Source organism: Stegodyphus dumicola, chromosome 2 (genome assembly GCF_044657685.1).
Source record: "Stegodyphus dumicola isolate Sdum_Otavi_A_Nest chromosome 2, ASM4465768v1".
NCBI lineage: Eukaryota > Metazoa > Arthropoda > Arachnida > Araneae > Eresidae > Stegodyphus > Stegodyphus dumicola.
Genome location: NC_140769.1, coordinates 279,443,249 through 279,466,551, shown reverse-complemented (window position 1 = coordinate 279,466,551; position 23,303 = coordinate 279,443,249). Strand labels below are relative to the sequence as shown.

Below are 23,303 nucleotides of genomic sequence, written 5' to 3'. Positions count from 1 at the left end.
ATTCCATTCTTATCATCAATTGCTTTATCTTCCATCCAAATATTAAAAGATTTTATTGTCAATTTTAATTTATATTATCTAATTAATTTTAACCTTTACCTTTCACCTCTTTAAATTTTTTGGTCGTCCCTTCAAAATTCCATATAAAGTATTCTACCAGCCAATAATTTACCTTAGGTATTCCATTCTTATCATCAACTACATTATCTTCCATCCAACTATCGATCAATTTTATTATCAATTTCAATTTATATTATCTAATTAATTTTTACTTTTGCTGTTCACCTCTTGAAATTTTTTGGCCTTCCGTTCAAAATTCCATATAATTCCTAAAAATAGAGTTTTCTTCCAGCCAGTAACTTGCCTTAGAAATTCCATTCTTATCATCAGTTGCATTATCGCTTTCTTATACTAGCCACACATCAGAACCTGGACCAGGGCTTAATTTCTAAAATTGGAAGTGCCCAAACCCTATGGAAGACCGTCAGCAAAGAGGAACAAGTTTAAATAAATAAATAAAATGACTATTAAACTCATTAATAATTTTAAAATTAAATAGTAAATTATTATTAAATTAATTGATAGCTATTTAATTAATGTTTATTATTTTATATTTAATCAGTAATTATGTATAATTAATTATCATTTAATTGGTAATTATTCGAAAATTAATTAATTATAATTTAATTGGCAATTAATCATTCGATAATTAATTATAATTTAATTGGTAATCGTTCGATAATTAATTAATTATAATTTAATTGGTAATTATTCGATAATTAATTAATTATTATTTATTTAAATAAATTAAACGTAAAGAGATAAATTAAAATTTAATAAGCTATTTTTAATATAATTTTATTACTAAAAGTAAAATTTTCGAGATAAAATTTCTACTGAAATTGTCATTTAATTACATAAAAGAAGTGCCGCAGCTTTCTAGGGCTCCAGCTAGAATTATGATTTATTACAAAAACTAAGAAGCACCGGAGCCGGAGTCCGGTGAGCTCCGGTCCAGTTTAAGCTCTGATCGTAGGGGGGATACTAATCCTAAGTTTTTTTTTTATGAAAATTCAAACAATGCTAAAAACAGGGCGAAACGGAATGAGTGGGTGGGAAAAAAAATGAGGGGAATCTTGGTGAGAGAGAAAGTTCTCTTTGACCGCGGCTATCTGCTGATATAATTATAGCTATCAAAAGGATGTGGGCTGGCGCTGCGATCACGAAAGCTGGAGGCAGTGTCTAAACATAGCTCCGAAATTTTTTAAATAACTGTTTCAGTAAATATTTTCAACTCTCTAAAAAAGTTTAATTCACCTTTCCTATGCAATGTCTCATTCATCAAATTGAAAAAGGAAACTTCGCTTCTTCGAAACTTCAGATGTTTTGTTAGCTGTTTACTATCAACACGAGAAATCCAAAAGAGGCCCTGACATGGAATATTCAGATAAGTAACATTCTGTTCTTTATACAATATATGTTTCTCTATCACTAGAGTGCAATTAAATTTCTTTATTTATTATTTTTCATAAGATTCTAGCATTATACAATAGTTAGTAATAGTAGCAAGTCATGTGGTTCTTTTCTTCGTAACTATTCCGTAGAGACGCCACATTCCTTATCAGTAGTCCGTTCTTATCAGCAATTCACACCCTTCGGAGGCCCCCTTCTTCGTGCTTAGGAATTTCTTGAGAGGGAAAAAATGGGGATCTCTTGACCATCGATGAGTATAGATTGTGATTTTTGTAACTAAGATCTCCGACTTTTTAAGCGTGCGGAAATCGCCTGCGTTCTTCTTCGATCTTTCTTATCGCACAGGTCACTGACCCTTCCTTAGCGAAATTGAAAGCCGAAGGAACTTCTCGTCCCTTGAGTGGACTCCTCATTCATTACTGGTTTTTAAACCCTTAACGGTTTTGACTCCTCACTTTAGCTATGCTCACTCTTAATTATTCAATAATTTTCTTAACGAAGTTGTGGAGGTTATTGCATTTATTTGCAAAGGTACTCCGGAAGCAAAACGCCTTGGGCCTTGGGCCGACATTTTTTCCAGGTATCAAACTTAGAATTATGAGCAAATATAAATACAGTGTTACGGAATTTGTTAAACTTGTACTATAATAAATTACAACGGTTAAATTAATAAATTAATTTTATATTTAACTAATATTTAAGAAAAATAAACTGTGTAATTTATTTTTGCTGATATGCTCTCACACTGTGCATGGATTTATGATTTTGTAAATTACTGTTTTTCTGAAATATACATGAATTTTTTGGGAACGGTAATAGTTAATGTTACTTAAGTTAAAATATTATGTACATCTATGTGATGATATATGTCTTTTCTAGTTAGGTCTCAAGATAAGGGCATACACATTACGATGTAGGTTTTCATTTTTATTTATTTATTTATTTATTTTTTAACTTAGCTAAAGTTTGCTTCTCAAAGACACTAATTTTTGCAAATGAACTCCTTTTAGCTACACTTATGGACACAATCGTATTTTAGGATATTTTCTACTTCTTTTCCTTTTCTTTCTATAGGCCTTTTTTTTTCCCCATCTATTATTTTTGGGCTATTTATTTTAAATTTTATTTTGTCCCATCTTTTCTTTCTGGCCTTTTGAACTCGTACAAAATGTGCGAAGTTCCTTTTTACTCTCCTCAAATACGAAATTGCCCCTTTTTCTATATACCTTTCCTTCGCACCTATGCTTGAATTTTCGCCCATCGGTGCAGGAAGACTTAGCGGGTGTAAAACAAGACATCTGTCTACTTTGTCTGTCTGTCTGTCTGTCAAAAGAATGTATGTCAGGGGTAAAATGAGCCCTGAATCTGACTCCTAAGGATGAATGTAAAGTTGCTGTTACACTTTTCGTCCTCCTGTATTTGGTTACATTAGTGGATACTGTGAGAAGACGACGTATAGGACCTGCTTTTGAGCAGTTATCTCAGTATTTCACTTTTATTGTACACGCTGTCACTTAACGGACATTTAAGAACACAAATTTTCCTTCCAGCAAATTCATTGCCCTTCTTAATGGAAAAGGTTTTGGCATGTGAGTAAGGGGACTTTACTTGAACATCTCATATTGTCCGTATTTCTAGGGAAATAGAGTATTGCAAGGTTTGTTTATTGTTAAACTAAAACGTTACGAATTCTAACTTTTTTTCTCCTTGAAATTGTGGTTCAGTTTTATAAAAAGAAGTACCGGAACTCATCTTACTTAGGGCTCCGGCTAGAATTGTAATATATCTTTAAAATTGAGAAGTACCGGAGCCGTACTTCGGTGAGCTCCGGCGCAATTTAAGCACTGACCTGGACTACTTCCGATTGTCCGTTTGCCTGCTGATCCCTGACGGATAAGAATGCCTTCATTGTTTAGTACAATGGAAATTGACCATGTTACTGTGAATTTAAAATATCTTTTTGTTTAACCTCATGTTTTTAACTGATTATGCCTATCTCAGCTTTTATCATACGGATTTTGAATTGCTTAATCACTCATTATTCGATACTTTCTTCCCTTACTAGCATTTGACCTATGGATACATATTGTTTGTACTGCTTTTTACTCCGGAAGTAGGTTTTTCATCTGTAAAATTTGAATTGCTTTAACGTTCACTATCTCTACACATAATTCTCATGCTAGCAGTACAACTCCAACTAACCGAATCGCTTTCAGAATTTTTCAGAATCAACTAAAGAAAAGAAGGAAAGCTAGAAAAAGGGAAGTGAAGCTCAAGAAAAGGAAAGGGAAGAGACAGGAGAAGATGGGGATGACGTGTCACTTGAGGAATTAAAAATTTTTTTGAAAATTCCTGGATGTTTCCTCAGATCCTAGGTTTTAAATTTCTAAATGATGATAACTTATTAAAAGAGTGAGAAAAGAAAGTGTCGAGGAAGAAGTTGACCTTAATTTCGAAGCTGAGGCAAACACGGGAACTTCAGCTGGTGAAGCGTCTGCCGGCCTCGAAAGCGTCAGCCCGAGTGTGACCGCATGCAACTTCTCATTGTCGAGCGGATACGCGACTTGGTTGCCCGAAAACGCATGAAGAAAGTCAAACAGCTTACTTTGACCGAGCTGTTCAGCAAACAATGACTTTCAGCACTTGTAAGGACTGTACAGTACGCTATATAACATATACGTAAAAGTGTTAACTTTTCATTGTAATTAATTAAAACATCTTTTTCTTTAAAAATAGTTTTTTCTCCCATTTTCAACATACAGTACATACAGTAATTAATTACAGTGTACGTAGACCCTTTCCTCGGAAAATATTCAATTATTCGAATGCGGTCCGGTCCCAATTTATTCGTATAATTGGAGTGCTACTGTAATTGAAAATCGAGCAGTTTTCTATTTAGTGTTAGGGCCTAGACCAAGTACTCGCAGCAGAACATCTCATTCAATCAAACATGAATGCTTACCACAGAATTCAGATATTTTTCAAATCAAAGGATCCCAGTGGTATAAATAATATATTTACTATCTTTTCAACCTTTAAATGATTTATTTCGAACAGTTTTGTGAAAAGAAAAAAAAAAAAAAAAAAAAAAAAAGAAAGAAAGAAAAAGAATTGCATGTCTTTTACAGTATTGTAAATCATCGATGAAATTTTCCAGAAGGAAAACAGTTTTTTTTTGGGGGGGGCGGGCTAAATAGGAAGAGATTTACGCTAAGGCAAACCAACAAAAATCTATTACAAAATGAGGCTATTGCTTCGCCTGTTTTATATGTTTTTCCTTCTAATGACTCCTCTGTGCAAAAGAGGATTTTCCTAGACAACCCGAGATTAACCCCCTCCTCTTTGCTCCTCCATCCCTTACTCCGAGCTTTAGTCGCAAGACTCTCCCCCCCCAGCCCATCCCCAAGGCATTAGCAACTACTGCGGTTTTCCGTATTACCTAATATACCTTTCCCAAGCCCTGGAAAATTATGTTTCCCGGCTGATTATCTTCCAATCTTTCCGATTCCATTAATGCAATGCATTCAGGAATTCGCCTTTAATCATCACCTCTCTCTCTTTCAATCTAGTAAAACAGGTTGAAAGCAGAAAGAATTTTTTCGTCCTTAGTGTGGACTCCTAATTCACTTCTTTCCCCGTAAACCCTTAATGGTTTCCTTCATTACCCTTTAGCCAGTGCTTTTTCTTAATTACTTCAGTTTTCTTAACGAAGTTGTGGAGGTAATTGCATTAAGTTGCAAAGGTACTCCGGAAAATATCGCCTTGGGCCTTGGGCCGAGATTAACCCTCTCATAATGATTAAATCTTCAGAAAAAATTACTATTATGGATTTTCCAATATAATTATGTGCTGAACCATGCTAAATTGTTAGCCTGGGTAAATGGGAAAAATATGTAAAAGCCTGATTTATGAGAAACAGAATTAACAAAAACTTTGGCACTTGTTTCTTATAAATAAGTAAGTGATTATTAGTTAATTTAAATTAGTTTTAATAGTTAATTAATATTTAATATTACATAATACTTTTTGCCTATGCATTGGAAAATTATTGCTTACTAATTACAGCACACTGAGTTCTGTCAACAATCCTCTTAAACACCCCTTAAACTCTGTTTAAGAAGGTGTTTGTCCTGTGCTTTCATGCGATATAATTGACAAGATTGTATCTATCTTACATTAATTTAATATTATGTACTTAACAGGAACTATAAATTCCATTTAATGAAAGTTATAGGGAACAGTCATTTATTTTAAAAACAAATCTTAAGAGATAAAAATTAAATTTAGGGAAATAGAAAGAATTACCATTCGCAGGTGTAATTTAAATGTAATGAGGGAGATCGTTTTGGATGGGGTCATAAAACAGTCCTTTATAGTGTAATAATTATTTATCAATAGGTTTAAGTTACACGCGGACATAACATTTAACTGTCAGGTCTGACACTTGGCTTTTACTGAAGTACTTCTCTGGCTATTCACCAGAGGGCACCCTCGTTCCTATAGTTAGTCCAACAGTGTATATTATTAGCAGCAGAGTTTATATTAAGGATTGGATACAAATGTAGTTACTTTGCAGAAGCGTGTATGTGAGTGCTTCTGTTACGTATACAATTTACTCTGCTGTATGTTGTTACACTAGGCCTTCTCCTGATACTAATTTATCAAGCTCAAAACAGGGCAAAATTCTGTTAATTTTATTTGGTACTATTCAGTTTTGAGGGCCGTAAAAAATCGCCAAACTATTGTTGATGTCAGTGCTTCCAAAATTAATTGCGGCAACCCTAAAACAAGAAAGGAAATATAATACTAAATAATTATCTAAGATTGATGTTTTAATTTAGATAAAAGGTTAATTTCATATAATGCTTTTTATTATTATAATCTATATAAAAAAGGCTAAACATGACTGAATGGAAGCATAAGAGAAAATAACTATTTGAGATCATTATTATAATTTATATAAAAATCGCTAAACATAACTGAATGGATGCCTTCCTCGCTATTTCGCTACCGAGTTATCGCTAAAGCATAGTTTCATCTTATTGGTTGTTCAAACATAATTTTCTATAATGAATGATGCCTTTTCTTTGAAAAAATTCTCGGTAAAGTGCAGAATCGTTCACTTCTTTGTTTGCCTCTTTTTACAAGAGTAAAAACAATTGGATTTTTGTCAATTTTCTTTTACTTTTTAATTGAAAATAAGTCGATGTGTACATAGATAAAGTCAAGAGTGTGCGCAGTGCCATTTTTGTGCAATTCTGGGATTTTTTTTTAAGTAAAAATAGGTTGATGTGTACATGGATACCCAAAATTCTATTGCAGACTTCTCGTCATGGGCAATTCCCAAATTGTTAAATCCATAGGATATCAAAAAAGGACTTAAAATCAGAAAAGGATTTAAAAATTAAACTAATATTTCAATGGCGTCTTAAGAAATATAGAACTATATAAACTTACGCAATCTGAAATCAGCGTGTACACTAGATTTGGCGCGCTGTTAAATGGACACGTTTGTTAGATTTGGCGCTTTTGCGCATACATTTTCGCTGCAATTTTTTAACGCTCCTCAAAACGGAATAGTACCTTTTATTTTAATGTAATAAGCTAAGTTAATAATAAAAGTAGTGGGAAACAATGTGATACCAATCTGGAATTGCTACTGTTCCTTTACTATCCAGAAAGCTGGGATAATGCCGAATTCCGGATATGGACAAATTTTGGATAATTGAGCGTTTAAAGTATGCAGTTCACAGTAGAAAAGACAATTGAATAGAAGAAAAAAAAAATTCCCGCCTAAAAAAGTCATTTTATTTATTATCAACTGGAGGTACTTTTCCGTTTCGCCGGCGCAAATCTCGCCAAGCAGACTTTATTGGCGACAACATACAGTATACACATAAAAAATATTAAAAAAATATTAGTTCTAAGAATTCTTTTAAAAAAAGAAGGCGTAAACATTTTAATATCGTTTAAAATTTTATAAAAAGCCAATAAATAAAGAAAATAAATTTGTAAAAAGACATTAATTTAAGAATTTACTATGCTTTCACGGTTCAACATCCTGATTCGCCGGTTCATATCATGTGACCTCAAGCGATCTCATCTCACGTAAACTACTCTACAAAAATCTAATGCTCTCAGTAATTATCTACATTCATTTCAAGTTAAATCTTAATTTGGAACACAAGTTTAAATGCAAGAAATATTTCAATTCGTACGAATAGCTTACTCAGAAATTATGTAAAACTGCAGTACTTTACTTCGCTAATGCATTCTCATTAGAAGTGATGAATTTAACCCTTGACTTTACCTTTTCTATATTTTCGGCTTCGGATAAGCGCTGTGATTGCATCCCAATTGACTTAATTACCGAAAATGGCCTTAGACATAAACTGAACTATCTGATAAAAATTCTATGTATTCTATATGCCAGTATTGTAAGAAACAACCAGTCTGATAAGAAAAAGCTGCGACTTGTTTTGAAAATGATGCGTAAAAGGTTACCAGCGAGAATATTCCGTTTGGCATCAGTTGTACCGTTATTGGCGACTTTATCGCTTGCGCCGGCAAAACGGAAAAGTACCCAACTGGAATATTTTTGAGAAAAAATAACCTTTTGGTTAAAAAAAAAAGTCATGCGGGGCTGAATGTACTACAAATGTAAAGAAAATCTGTGAAATATATTGGAAGCCCCAATATCAATTTTCTTCCGATTTTAGATACTAAAATACCACATAGCTGCTAGTTGGGACATCTGTCCCCGGATGCAACATCTAGGGGGCTCCAAACTGATGTTAGGAATTTTTAGAATGGAACGTTTTCCATTCTTGGCAAACAGGAGGGGCCGCAAATCATCTGTTGTCCGCGGGCGCTGAAAACCACAGTTGACTGACTGACTGATAACTTATAGCCAGAATACCACTGAGATCAGTAGTTTATCTGGCTCAATCAAATTTATGCCGGATGGGCACAATAACATAGAACTATCTTCACATAATGTCCGCAGTAAGGAGGAGAAAGACGGATAAAGAATAGGAAGACCAACAACGCAAGAGCTCACTAGCAAGTAACCTGCCCGGTAAAGGCGTGACTGAGTCATAAAATGAGTGTAGAATGTGAATAAAACTAGTGAATTTAAGAAATACACAGTACAATAAATGAGTAAGATACAAAATTAAGAATGCTAATAAACACATTGGGTACATTATTTACAGGTGGGCACTAGGTGGGAAAGTTCGGGTTCCTGATAAGGTGGGCCGCAAGTGGGCGCAGTTTGGCGTCCTCATTCAATATTTCGTAGGTAAAGATATCAAAATTTCTCATATGGTCACAGTTCAGAGCTTTAGTGAAGAATTTCCTGTTGATCTTATTCAGGTGCTCTTCTAGAGTGTCCAGTTTTAAGTCACAGTGCAGTGTAGCATTGCTCACAAAAAAGTGAGCATGGGTGATAAGCCTTAAGACTTTGTTTTGCATGATTTGAAGTCTTTTTATATCCTCCTTGGTAGCCGTGCACCAGGCCGGCGACGCATAAGTCATCAATGGCCTAATTGCCGTGATATAAACTAGCCTCTTTTTCCTGAGGTCTAAGCTAGAATAATTACCCAATATAGGGATGGGACTATTTACAACAGTGAAAATTTTTCTTCTGACCTCTGTTATATGATCTCCCCATTTTAATCTTTCATTTAGCATTACTCCTAAATATTTCGCCTTACTAACTCTGCAAACCACAGCTCTGCCTCGTAGTCAAATAAATAGCTTTAACATGTGCAATGTCACTGTAATTTTCAATATTTGGGATTTGAAAACCCAATTTAAGTAAATGATATTAAATTATTCAACCCTTTGATTACGAATTCAAAAACAAAATTATATTTCACCGTTTTCTATTAAGTGAAAATATGTCACAAATAAGGTATATTTAGCATTTGGGATTTCTTTCACAAACGGTTTTCAAGCCAAAGGATATATGTGTCCCAGCCTCAGTAAATTGTGGTATAGATAGGTCTCACATGTAGTGATCGACTTACCCTAAGCACACCTATTTTATATGGATCGTACAGAAATGATTGACACAACGGCTCTTACAACGAAACTATTACACTATGCCAAGGGAAAATAAGGGAAATAGAAACAAGGGGGCATGAGCTACTTGGAATGCATAGATGGAGCTGGCCCCAAGCGAACGCAGTGGCTAATTGCACCGACGGTCCGAATAGCCAGCACCAACTACGTTTGGCACATGCGCACAATCAGCCCAGGTACAGTAAGACCCCGCTTAACGCGGGGGATACGTTCCATCAAAGTAGAGCGTAATGCGAAACAGCGCTAAACGAGGCTATCTTTACATGTAAATATTGGGGTTAGGGGAAGATGAGTAGGAAATTGGTTAGGTATTAAATTTAAAAAGTATGTTTTTTTAATAAAAATAAAACCAAACATTTATTTCTTAAAGCCCAAATTAATACCACATTATTATTTCTTGCAAAAATAAAAACAAAATATAAATAACAAAACGAATATTCCTAAAAAAAAACAAATAAAATTCGAAGTCAGTCATATTTAGTTAGCCTTCCGCATTTTCAGTGTTCTGCCTTTTTGTGACAAAAGCATCTAATGTTGCTTGCCTTTTTCTTTTGCGTTGTTCTCTTAAAAGTTCTTCATAAACGGATAGAGCATCTCTAACACCACGCCTTACTTTTGAGCTCCTGTCAAAATTCGGATCATTTTCAATGAATTGATCCATTATTTCAGTTATGGTAGACAAACTCCTTTTTACAAACGCCATCGAAAGTTCTTTTTGCTCTTCTTCTGAATCACTGCTGTCAACATTTTTGTTTTCTTCCTGTTCAGTTAATTCCTTGAGCTCATCATTAGAAAGACTAGCCGCTGCTTCTTGAATTATTTCTTCGACATCTTTCACATTTACCCCTTCAAAATATGTCTGTACAATACCGCACCAAACAAGAAATACAAGTACACTCTTTCGGATATGTATTTGAAACCTATCGCTGCATAATATTTCGGGGAATCCCCGTATGCTGCCAGCGATTTCGTGGAATCCCCGGGTTGAAATAAAAGAGCGCTAAACCGAAACAGCGCTAAACGAAACAGCGTTAAGCGGGGTCTTACTGTACAAGCATTTTACCCCGATTTGCCATAAGACAGGCGGTAGCGGGAGCCAGTCCAGTATCCAAGAGAAGCATTAAATTTAAAAACTACACAGAATTATCGCCCTCATTTTTACGAGTGGCAACAGTGCTGATATCATCAACAATGGCTGCGTGCCAACGATTTGATGCGATTTCATTGAAAAAATCGCTTCGAGATGCACTGGCTTTTGTCCAGGTGCACCTATGTACAAAATTTCGTAGTCCTGGGACTATTAGCTTGCGTGCAGCACGAACGAAAGGCACACACACAGAGAGAGACTCTTCTTTTTATTATACGTAGAGGTAATGGTCTTCGCAAGTAAACCACATAAAATCCAATTCAACAGCAATTTTTATCCAAAAATGCTTGAATCAGCATGTCTGCAGAATTTCCGATACACAGTCTCAAGCGCTGGAGATAAAAGTTATTTTCCATACAGTGTTGCCATTGCTCGCTAAATAAAAAATTCAGTAAAGTTTTACAAAATATGAAAAAGGATAATAAAACGAATTCGAAATTCCGGCGTCCAGGTGCCCATGTTCGGGTGGACGATTACGTTATTCAAAATTTGAAGGCTCTAGAAAAAAAAACCATCGTTTATCTTCCACAATCCTAGAACATACATACATTCTTGCAGATTCTTCATTATTTAATTTCTTTAAATATAATGCAAGGCGATAACGTTTGGTGGCAACAATTTGCAAAATGAAACGGGCATTTATAGTTAAACGACGAAAAATGCAGTTTCTGGGCTACCGGGCCTTTGGTAAATAATTTGGTCTCGGTACTAATAAATCCTTTGGTACTAATAAAATAAATTCACAGTAAGTAAAAAAATCTTATGCTTAGAAATAAATTTAAAAGGTTCCTGGGACAAACTTCATTATGATAGGAGCCGCATAATAGATTTCATCAAAGTTCGAGAGACGCAAATCCATATTTATGCAATTTAAAAAATAATAAGACAGGTTTTTTTCAATAGTTTGAAGTAAATTCATGAGAATTTCGCACTTTATATGTGATTAACATGGTTACATATAGATGTAAATAATTAAATATTATTTCTCCTTCCCAATGTTAAAAAAAAAAATCAGAATAAAATATAATTTCAATTACTGAACTATGCCTTTGAGCATTCTTCTTTCAAACAGAAAAGGCAGACATTTTCTTCTGATCTCCTTCTTTAATAATTGTAGTTTTAGTACAAGTAAGCTAAAACCGGAAGAACTATATCGATCTTAAAAAAATGCAATAAGGTATTTTTCATTTGAGTGAATTATATAAATCATCGATTAAAAAATCTGATGTGATGTTATAAGGTATATCTCCCGCCTTCCTAGCGTGCCTTCGTGGTGTAGTGGTTCTGCACGCTGGGCTGGTATTCCAGAAGTCCGTAGTTCGATTCCCGGCGAAGGCGTTGCTAATTTTTCATCTTTTCTGCTTCCAAAAATTACCTAATGTCTCTCCAGGGGCGCTCGAACTAAAAGAGTGTTGGATGATGATTCCCCTCACCCAGGATTTGGCGATTGGGTCCCCTAAAAAAAAACCTCAGTCGCCCTTTAAAAAGAGGAGTATTCCCGATTCCCGGCGAAGGCGTTGTTAATTTTTCATCTTTCCTGCTTCGAAAAAATAACTAATGTCTCTACAATGTCACCACATGACTCCCTCGTACAGAATATTAAATTATACACATATTTCCCTGCAATTCATTTAAACGTATTTCCTTAATTTCATTAGAGATAAATTTCTCATTCAATTAGTGCAGTCCTCAACTTCGCGGCAAGGCAAAGTACGTAAAAACTCAAAACATTTTCATTAAAAATTGAAAATAAAGAAAAACAGAAAACACCAAATACAGTTAAAACAATTTGTACAATTAAAATTACAGTTTCTACGCAAAAACAAACCATTCGGCCAGTAGCCAAGAAGGCAGATGTTTCGGTGCCCCAAGCTAAAAGTTTCCTTTTGGTCCCACTTGAAGGTGCAGAAACAATTAATTTACAATTCTGCTCCCTTTCAAATGTAAACAAATATGGCTGCCATTTTAAGAAAAAGAATTAAAATAAAATAAATAGGCTTAGCCACACTTAAACAACTTTTAAATTGTTGGTAATTCTACAAATATCGCATGCAGATTAATTAAAGGCATAAAAACCTTAACCGGAAGGTAAGAACACCATAATTCAAAGTTTAAAAAAAAATAAATAAATAAATAAAAAAAATAGAATAAATAACAACAAAAACAAAATTTTTTTCATTAAAGTAAAAAATGCACAATTTACAAACATATATATCTGAGCTCACTAAGCCGAGTAACAGACTGGGTCTACATATACATATATATACTTTTGGTGCGGTCAATTGCAAACAAAAAGTGAGATGCATAGCTACTTGTTTTAACAGTCCTATATCCAAAATTTCAACGTTTTGAGGCTACTGGTTTTTGAGTTATGCGAGATACATATGTACGTACGTACAGAAGCCACGAAAAATCTTATCTCAATCCATTTTAAATAAGTTTTATAATTCGTTTTGGGAAAAAAAAAAAAAAAAAAAAAAAAAAAAGTCCTTTATTCTGTACTTACAGATGTCACGCAAAAAACTCGTTAAATTGCATTCGATAGCGGTCAAAACTGATATTTTCGTCGAAATATGGTACCCGGAATTTTTCGTGAGTACAATACTTTCTTCTTACTTCGTACAAGGAAGTAAAAAAAGCTAAACATATTTTTAGTCTTTTGCGTTAAAATGAACATTTTTTTCGCGCCATTAACATGAGGACCAACATATTGAGATCAAATTTAACTTTAAATAATTGAATTTATTCATTACATGCGAAATGGATTATAAGTTACATTTTGATTTTCCTACCTCAAATCTTCAGATCTCAGAAATTTTTCAGAAAGATTTTAAATTCTAATCGTCGAATCTTAAAGCTTTATTCGTCATTCGAATGCTTTGAATCCTAAACTTAGAGGGGAAAGTGCAGAATCGCCCACTGCTTGGCGCTTTTTTAAGAATTGCACATACTCGGTATCCATGTATTATAACTAAATTTTTCATTTCAAAAACATTCGAAAATTTCTAGTTTGAAATTCAAAATTTAAATAAAAGGTTTCTCTTTCTCTTACCTTTATTTGTTCCAAGGGATCGAAATTCCGGCAGGCAGACAGTTAGCAAACAGTACTTTTTTAGAAACAGTAATTTTTGTAGAAAACACGTTTATTTTCACAATTCCTACGATAAACACGAGAACAAACGTAGCTACAAAACACACAGCATATCTAGACCGAATCACAGACGATACTTAAAAGAATTACAGCTGATGTCAAATCTCTCTCTTTTTTTTTTTTTTTTTTTTTTTTAACTGCACTACTGTTGCCAAAGTTAAAAACAAAATATCTGTTCTTTTTGTTTGTATTGAGGCTATTTTCAATGCACAGATGAACGGATCCACCTTATTCAAACTATTAACTGTTGGAAATTGACTTAAATTTTCATCTTAAATTTCTAAGTAAAATAACTCCAGCTCAAAACAAAAAATGAAATGTTTTTTTTTTTTTTTTTTTTTTTTTTTTAAATTAATTTTCGGCTTAACGGTTACACAACCTGCGCGCAGAAAATATAGAGTTTGAAATGGAATCTGTAGGTATGAGGGTATTATGATTGTAGGAAATGAAAGACCAGACTTAAAATTGAAAGTTTACAGGGGTAAGTCCGACAAAATTTCACATTACATTGCTTGAAATTTGCAGCTATCAGGCAATGGATCGTACTACAATTTTCCTTTCGAAAGCTGTAGTAAGTTAGATTCCGTAAAGACGTCCGAGACGTACACTTTGCACAAAAGAAAGAGGGGGAGGGGAATCTGAAAGGTTTCAGATTTTAAATTACGTCCAAAAGGGCGTTTTTTTAACGTTTTGTGTGTTACCTTTATTTATTAAATATCATGTTCTACGTACTGAAACTATAATATTCAGTTCAACAGCAATATCGCAAATTAATATTAAAATGAACATATCTTTTGAATTTCCGATATACAGTCTTGCGCCTTGGAGATATAATTTTTTTTTTTTTTTTTTTTCCTTTTTCGTATAGTGTTGCCATTGCTCGCTCTCTGAAATCGTTTAGTTTTTTAATCAAAAATTCGTTGAAGTGTTACAAAATATGAAATCGATAATAAAACAAATTTCAAATTCAAATTAGAGCTTCCACATGCTCATATTCTATCGAAGAATACGTTATTCAAAATTGGATGGCTGTAAGTTCCGTTGTTTTATCACAATGCGAGAAACATACATACATTTATGCAGATTCTTCATTATTTAATTTCTTTAAATATAAGACAAGGCGATAATATATGGTGGCAACGATCTGAAAAGTGATACAGCCTTTTAAAGTTTTGGATGCAAATTGCAAAACGAAATTAATAGTCCTTCAGGACAAAATGTCCTTTTGGACTAAAAAGGGTTAGGTTATTTAATTACGGCAAAGCCTCGAGGGCTATCTGCCTAAGGGGAGGGATGCCTTCGTGGAGGTCTTTTTAAGGGAAACTGGCTCGTATACACGTTACACATGGGGAAAACCACGAAAACACCCATGCAGCCAGCCCGTTCGCGGGATTCAAACCTCGGACCGAACTACCAGTGTTCAGCGACTTTACCGCTCGGCCGCTGGTGGGCCGAACTAAAAAGGGACAGTTCTATATCTTCCGTTCTACTGGACCGATTGGTGAAATTTAACATGCGTTTTCCATGTCTCGAAGGTGAGACTTAAGAGATATATAAGATTTATATATAGCATTGTTCTAACATAGGTATTTTGACACAAATTCGGAGTTTTCCTGAAATAACATACCAACTTTTTCCATACTTCGATTGTACGACTCAAGTTTTGTAAAAATCGCACGAGTAGGTTTTAAAAAATTAGCTCTCAAAATTTTAGCTCCTTCATCTAAACTGAATTTAGTAGTATATATTTATTAATGTTTCTTTTTTTTCATTAAACTTATTTCATTCTTCCTTTCACATTTCGAAATTTAGGTTCATTCCAAATAAAATTCGCCATTTTTTTAGATTTATTTTTGGCAACAATTTGAAAAGTGAAATGCCAAAACGAAATTAAAAGCCCTTCTGGATTAACGCCCTTAGGGCTAAAAACTAAACTACTGTTCATTGCAAGATAGTCGTATTGCACAGAGCAAAGAGCAGCAAGTGGCTTGGGAGCTGCAGTAAGGGTGTCGGAGAGCCGCAGTTTGGCCATGCCCGCTCTATACAGTGGCATGGCAGACTTAATGAAGGTTAACCTGTATGTCATTAGATTTGTTGTTTCTTCTATTCTCTCTTCTTATCATCTCACAGTTAATTTGAACTTTCACAAAAGCCTTGTTCACAGCATAAAGATGATTACAGTCAAAAGTCATTAATCCGGACTCGTCGGGACTTCGGCGATTCCGGATTATCGATTTTTCCGGATTATAGATCATCAGTTTACATCTTGTAAGATGGCATGCAGAAATTCTAAAATTAAAAATATGAAACCGTAATTTATGAAATAAAGAACAATTATGATCTAAAGGGTATCAAAATTTACAAAAAAAAAGCTTAATATTTATTTGTTTACTTTATTAAACATTTCTTTCAATGTAAGTTGTTTAAGTTGCTTCGTTTTATGTGATAATACTTTCTCTTTAATTCTATAAACAGACATAATTTTTTGTTCACTTACAAAGTTCCGCTGTTCAAGTCTCGTTAATTGCTGTGCCGAGAATACAGACTAACTAGTCAATCGAAATTTTTTCGTTTTCACTAAGCTCTCTGTCACAATCTTCATGTCTTTATCCATTTTTTGCAGCAATTCCACTTTTTGTTTGATGGACATCGAAACATACTTTCGTTTTGTACGATCCTTTGGGAGCTCCAGAATCAAAAATTCTATTTGACATAATCGAAAGTTCAAGTTTACTTTTATAGTATTGCTCTTACAGTCTGCAAAAAATAATAAGCCGGATCCAATTCGAAAATTAAGGAACAACGCAATCATCAACATTAACTGAAATAGATAATTAGATAATTTTAGCTTACACCGTCCGTTATACATAAAACGCGCACGCGAAAACGTATTCTGCGCTTGCGCACACGCAAATGCGCAGTCGTAAAAGTCTTACGCGCACGCGTAAACGCCTATGCGCATGTGTCAACGCGGCGCATGCTCAGAAAGTTTTTAGCTTTGAGGTCCGGATTATAGATCATTCCGAATTATGGGTGTCCGAATTAACGACTTTTGACTGTAGACTTAAATGTCTAAAACTAAATCTATTTGATCTCTGGGATTCCCTGGAATTGCCCTATGATTTCTCAATCAGAAACTGAAATTCAAAAAGACATTTTAATACCTTGAGAACCAGGAAACTGAACATATACGGCAATTATTTCAATTATATTTTCCTATTGTTATTGCAAACTACATGAAACAGATTTATTTTTATGAGCACGACCTCGTTGAGTCAGATGAAAATAAAGAAACTCTATAGGCACACTGATGAAGACAACACTGAAGAATCACTGTGTGAAAAATCTATGCAATGTTGCCTGAATTTTTATGCAAAATATACTAAAACTTCTAACAAAGTCTTCTAACTTCCTTAAACATAACTAAGAGCAAAAATTCCTTTCCAACCTGTGTAGTAAGGGCAAGAAAAACAATATTTAAAATAAATAAATAAATAAAATAAAATAAAATAAAATAAAGATTAAGTCAATTCTTACTTAGGTCAACAAAAAATTTAAAAAATAGTAAAAAATAAATAAATAAAATAATAAATAAATAAAAATAAAATAATTTTAATATGTGAAAGAACTGTATTAACATCACGTGTCATCCACTACAAGTTAAAAAAATGTATTTGAATTTGAGTGGATGAATACAAAGTATTTTTTAATGATTGAAGTCAACAAAGAAAAATTTTTAATTAAAAAAAAAAGTTTTAAATTAAAAATTTTAAGAAAATTTAATTTGTGGAAAACTGTATTAATATCAAGTGTCATCCACTACAATTTAAAAAAAAATGTATTTGAATTTGAGTGGATGAATACAAAGTATTTTATTAACGATTGAAGTCAACAAAGAAAAATTTTAAATACAAAAAAAAAAAAAACAGTTTTAAATTAAAAATTTTAAGAAAATTTAATTTGTGGAAAACTGTATTAATATCAAGTGTCATCCACTACAAGTTTAAAAAAAAATGTATTTGAACTTGAGTGGATAAATAAAAAGTATTTTATTAAAGATTCAAAATTTGAACAAGATATAGGGAGAGTGTGAGCTAATAGTAAGAACTTAAAAAAAATCTAAAAGCTTTCAGTTTGATATTATGCCCAAAAGGGTGTTTCTTTTCACGTTTTGCGAGTTACCTTTATGTATTAAATATCATGTTCTTCGAACTTAAACCACATAAAATTCAATTCAACAGTATACTTGCCAACCTATGACACTCAAAAATCAGGAGATTTTTCACAATGTTAAAAGGACTTTTTAAATGATAAAAATATAGTTTTTAATAATTAATTAACTTTAAATCGTTACTAATTCATAAATGCAAGCAACACAAAAATACCTTACACATAAAAAACATTTTTATTACTTGCATCGTTTAAGAAAACAAACCAAAAAAAAAAAAAAAAGGGGGGGGGAGGACATTTTAATCAGCTTTCGTACAAATGTTATGAACAGTGGAAGATTTTGCTTTCGTTAAGAAAGAAACTTCATAATTTTGTTCATAGCAATTGCCACATAGGCCTACTTTCGCTAATAAAAGTTTTTCTAATGTGTCATCACTAATATTAGATCTAAATTTAGTCCTCGTTTTCGCAACAACACTGAAAATCCTCTCACACTCTGCATTACTATGGAGAACTGTCAAGATGGCCAACATAATTCTAGACAGTTCACTATATTTTAAAATTCCATCAGCACCTTTCAGTTTTCCAATTAAACTCCACTAGGTGTCAATCCTAGCTGATCTTTATAACTTCCTCCAAGTTTTCTAATCGTAAACTGCAAAATTACGACTGCAGTATTATCAGTGGCAACATCAATATCATCATCTTTCATGACTAAATGAAGTAACATAGGAAATGTGTTCAAAAAGTACCTTATAGTATTAGAAAAAGATGCATTTGCTAGAGCAGAAATATCAGCAACTTTAGCATGCAAAATCACTTCATCGTTGACTGGAAATTTTATGTAGTATGTAATCGCATACTCGACAGAAGTAACTTCTAACATGAAGATAAAACTAATTTTTGTCTGAAAGTTCTTCCACTACTTTTGTAGTTGCAGCTCCTAATATCAAATCTTCATCTTTCTTCTGATTATCTATTTCACAATAAATCACATCATATACAGAATTACAAGACAAAACACAGACTGGTTTTACAAACTTTGATAAAATCTCTTGAAACAGATCATAAATCATTGATTTCAAAACATGAATTTATGGAATTCTGCTTTGTAGAACTGTGTTAAGTACATCGAATGATGGCAAAATGAATTGCAAAAAAAAAAAAAAAAAAAAAAAAAAAAAAAAAAAAAAGCTTTGTTAAGATCCGAAGAAAAAACATAAATATTCGTTCTTCAAAAAATATTCTTTATTTTAGATATAATCTAGAGAAAATTCAATTGCTTTCAGACATCCAAAATGCATTTTTTTTTGGTTGTTCATATAATGAAGTATTAAGCCAAGTTCCATAAGAACCGTGAGAAATAAGAATAAGAAAAAGTCGGGAGAAATATATCATAAATCGGTTTGGCGGGAGAGCGGTCAAAAATCGGAAATCTCCCGCCTAAGTTGGGAGAGTTGGCAACTTCGCAACAGCAATATCACAAAATATTTAAAAACAGCATAACTTTAGAATTTCCAATACACAGTCTTGCGCATTTTTTCGTATAGTGTTGCCGTTGCTCGCTTTCACATCATTGACTTTGTTAATCAAGAATTTGCTAAAATTTTACAAAATTTAAAAAAGGTAATAAAGCAAATTCGAAATTCAAAATTTGAGCTTCCAAGTACCCATGTTTGGTTGGAGGACTACGTTATTCAAAATTGGATGGCTCTAGGTACTGTTGTTTTTTCACAATGCGAGAAGCATACATCCATTCATGCAGATTCTTCATTATTTCATTTCTTTAAATATAGTACAAGGCTCTAATAGTTGGTGGCAACAATTTGAAAAGTGAACCGACATAAAATGCCAAAACAAAATTAATACCCCTTTGGACTAAAATGTGGGGGGCGCCTTCTTAGCATGCCTTCGTTGTGTAATGGTCAGCATGCATTCGAGTCCTAGCAAGGGCATTGCTCATTTTTCATGTCTCCTGCTTCGAAGTAACCTACAGTGACGCCCGAACTAAAAAAGGTGGTGGATGATGGTTCTCTACCACCAGGATTTGGCAGTCGCCCTGCCCTGTAAAAGGAGGGGTATATAACGGCATTTCTCCCACCTTTTTGGTGTAATGGTCAGCATGCTCGGCGCATATTCGAGAGGTGCGTGGTTAGAATCCCGGGTAGGGCACTGCTTATTTTTCATGTCTTCTGCTTCGAAATAACCTAATGTCTCTACAGTGATGCACGAACTAAAACAGGTGGTAGATGATGATTCTACACTACCAGGTTTGGCAATTGGGTCCCCTAATCCCCAGTCGCCCTTTAAAAGGAAAAATATATACGGTATTTCTCCCACCTTCTTAGCATGCCGTTGTGGTGCAATGGTCAGCATGCTCTGTGCGTATTCAAGATGTCTGTGGTTCGAGTCCCGGGAAGGTCATTGCTTCGAAAAAACCTAATGTGTCCACAAAGGAATGATTATCGTAATCTTATTTTGTATCAGGTTGGGAAAGTACTGGAGGAATAGTATACAGTCTTCATAAATCTGCATAATTATTTATTTATTTCATGCAAAAAATTGGAATGAGAGTTCTTTGATCTTTTCAATATGAAGTAAATTAAAAACATATAAAATGTAATTTTGATAATTATTGATAAAGTGAAAATAAAAATAACAGTACAAAATAATAAACAAAACTATATAGTTCTTGGATCTTTTATTGTGATGTAAAACAAAAATGTATACAAAGTAATTTTAATGGCTATATATAAAACACCAACATGAATAAAAGTATAAAATAGAATACACAATATCAAGGATTTTCAAAATAAGCTAAAAATACACATATCCACATGTAAAGGAATGTTATTTTCATAGTACTGTTACATACATACAATGAAGTTGAAAATCTAATACTGTAATGTAAACAAATATATAAAAATATATCAAAATGCGAGGTATTACAGAGAAATAGAACCATATGATTAGGCCCAGACTCTTTTAGGTTCTTCTGTCCTTTAGCTCCATTTACTCACGAGAATTTCTCATTTAAGATTCTTTAATATATCACATCAGAAAGTAATACTTCGGGCCAAAAAAAGTACACTATGCGTCTCATTGCACACATTCTGATATACAAAACTAACATGATAATTGTATCTTTATTACATACATTTTTCTTAAAACATCTTTGTTTTTTTAAAAAAGATCAAGGTTTACTAGGTAAGCAATAATTTAATTTCACTGTTTAAAAATTATCAAAATATACGATACCTCAAATTGCACTTTTATCTGTTTTTCAAATGTAAACCAAAAAATTGTAAGAAAAGTAGAAGAATTGTTGGGAGTTAATAAATAACACATGTTAAATGTTATATCTTGTATAAGCAATAGGCTGATATGTAAATTTTAATCATTCTTTTGATAGGAATGTTTTCGCCAGAACAAAGGAAATATTGCGATACGATTTTTTAGATATTCTTCGAACACTGCTTTTGCTGAAGAGAATAATTCAAGCTTCTTTCAAGGCAGAATCTTCCCGAGGAACACGGTACTTCAGTTGCCACCTAAAATAATAATAACAATAAAATTCATGCATATGGAACATTTAATGTAATATTGTAATATGGATAAATAATTATGGCCAATGCTTTTGTTTGCCCCTTTATGCAGCTGTATTTATTACTTACATACTACATTACGTAATTTTTCATAAAACATTTTACTAATTTGTTTTAAACATTTAGTTGATTTTTGAAAAATCTGTAAATTAAACTTTATATTGTAACTTGCGGAAGACCCAATGCCAGTTAAGTTAGATTGAAAGTAATACATCTAACAACAGAGAGAATGGTTTTTGGTTTTGGTTTATTTATTTAATTATGGCAAAGTACACCAGGGCTATCTGCCTAAGGAGAGGGATGCCTTCGTGGAGGGCTTTCTAAGGAGAATTGGCTTGAATACTCGTTACACATGGGAAAAACCACGAAAATCCTCATGCAGCCAGCCCGTTCGCGGGATTCGAACCTTGGACCGAACTACCAGTGTACAGTGACTTTACCGCTCAGCTGCTGCTGGGCCCAGAGAGAATGATACCACAGTAATCCTTCTCTAATAATGGTGCAAAAAATACGATTCATAGTCATATATTTTTCAGTCCAATGCGATATGGAAACCACATAAAAAATTTCGATAGAAAAATAAACCGATTCTAGCTCATTATATAAGCAACAATGGCACACAGTTTTGAATGATTTTTGTGTTTCTAATCAAATGGTCGTAAAAGCTCCAGTTCTATTCAATATTTCACCTATATATTTAATTTTAGTCGATTCAGTGTGGCAAAAAATGAATCATAAAAGATCAGAAATCCAAAACGCGAACAAACAAACACACAAACATTCTTCTTTACATATATAGATTTTGTAAAACTTACAGAATTTTTATTGACAGACTCTACAATTTGAAAGTGAGCAATAGCAACACTTTCCAAAATAAAGAATTTTTATCTCTAGTGCGCGAGACTGTTGCCACTTGGAAAAATGAGCACAGAAATTAGTATTTTCCCGCCTTTTTGGTGTTTTTAATTAATATCTCGGCTGATTACAGTCGTGCAAAGATGGGAATACTCGAAATGGCTTCCTGCAAATTTTTGGAATCAGGAATAATGTATTTAACGTTTGGTAATGCTATTTATTATTAGTTCAAAGGGGCTTAGTCCCTGAAGGACTAATGTTTCCGTTTTGCGATTTTGCGTCCACTATAAACGTCCGCTTCACTTTTCAAACTGTTTCCACCAAATGTTAGAGTCCTGCACACATTGTGAAAAAACAGCAGTATCTAGAGCCATGGAATTTTGAATGATGTAACCAATCTTACTGTGAATATGGGCATTCGGAAACCCAAATTAAAAATTTGTTTTATTATCGATTTCCTATTTTGTAAAACATTAACGAATTTTTGATTAACAAACTGAAGGATTTCAAAGCAAGCGATGGCAACGTTGTACAGAAAAAACACTTTTATCTCCAACGCGCGAGACTGCATAATTCTAAAGATATGATCAAAAATTCTAAAGATATGATGAATTTAAAACTGTTTTGCGATATTGCTCTTGAACTGAATTTTATGGCTTAAGTGCAAAGAATGTGGTATTTAATAAATAAAGGTAACAGACAAAATGTTAAAAAAGTGCCACCTTTGAATGTAATTTAAAATATGAAAGGTTTCAGATTAAAAAAAATTTTTTTTTCATTGTAAAACTTCAAATGTACAGTTTTTTAATGAATTTTC

At 33.3% G+C, this 23,303-nt stretch overlaps 2 protein-coding genes across 5 annotated transcripts in view; both read right to left on the bottom strand.

The window, feature by feature from the left end:
• LOC146998986 (degenerin-like protein asic-2) overlaps positions 1–13,911 on the bottom strand; it is a 99,049-nt gene extending 85,138 nt beyond the window's left edge. The window contains exon 1 of the mRNA XM_085810287.1: positions 13,758–13,911. The gene's annotated coding sequence lies outside the window, so the exon portion shown is untranslated. The remainder of the gene's footprint in view (positions 1–13,757) is intronic.
• A 6,799-nt stretch (positions 13,912–20,710) lies between these two features.
• The window catches only part of LOC118183702 (proton-coupled folate transporter-like), a 60,468-nt gene continuing 57,875 nt past the window's right edge, over positions 20,711–23,303 (bottom strand). For all 4 annotated transcript variants that reach the window (XM_035353295.2, XM_035353293.2, XM_035353296.2 and 1 more), the window contains one exon: positions 20,711–21,577. In XM_035353295.2, coding sequence (XP_035209186.1) covers positions 21,523–21,577 — 55 coding nt within the window. In that variant the 3' untranslated portion in view covers positions 20,711–21,522. The remainder of the gene's footprint in view (positions 21,578–23,303) is intronic.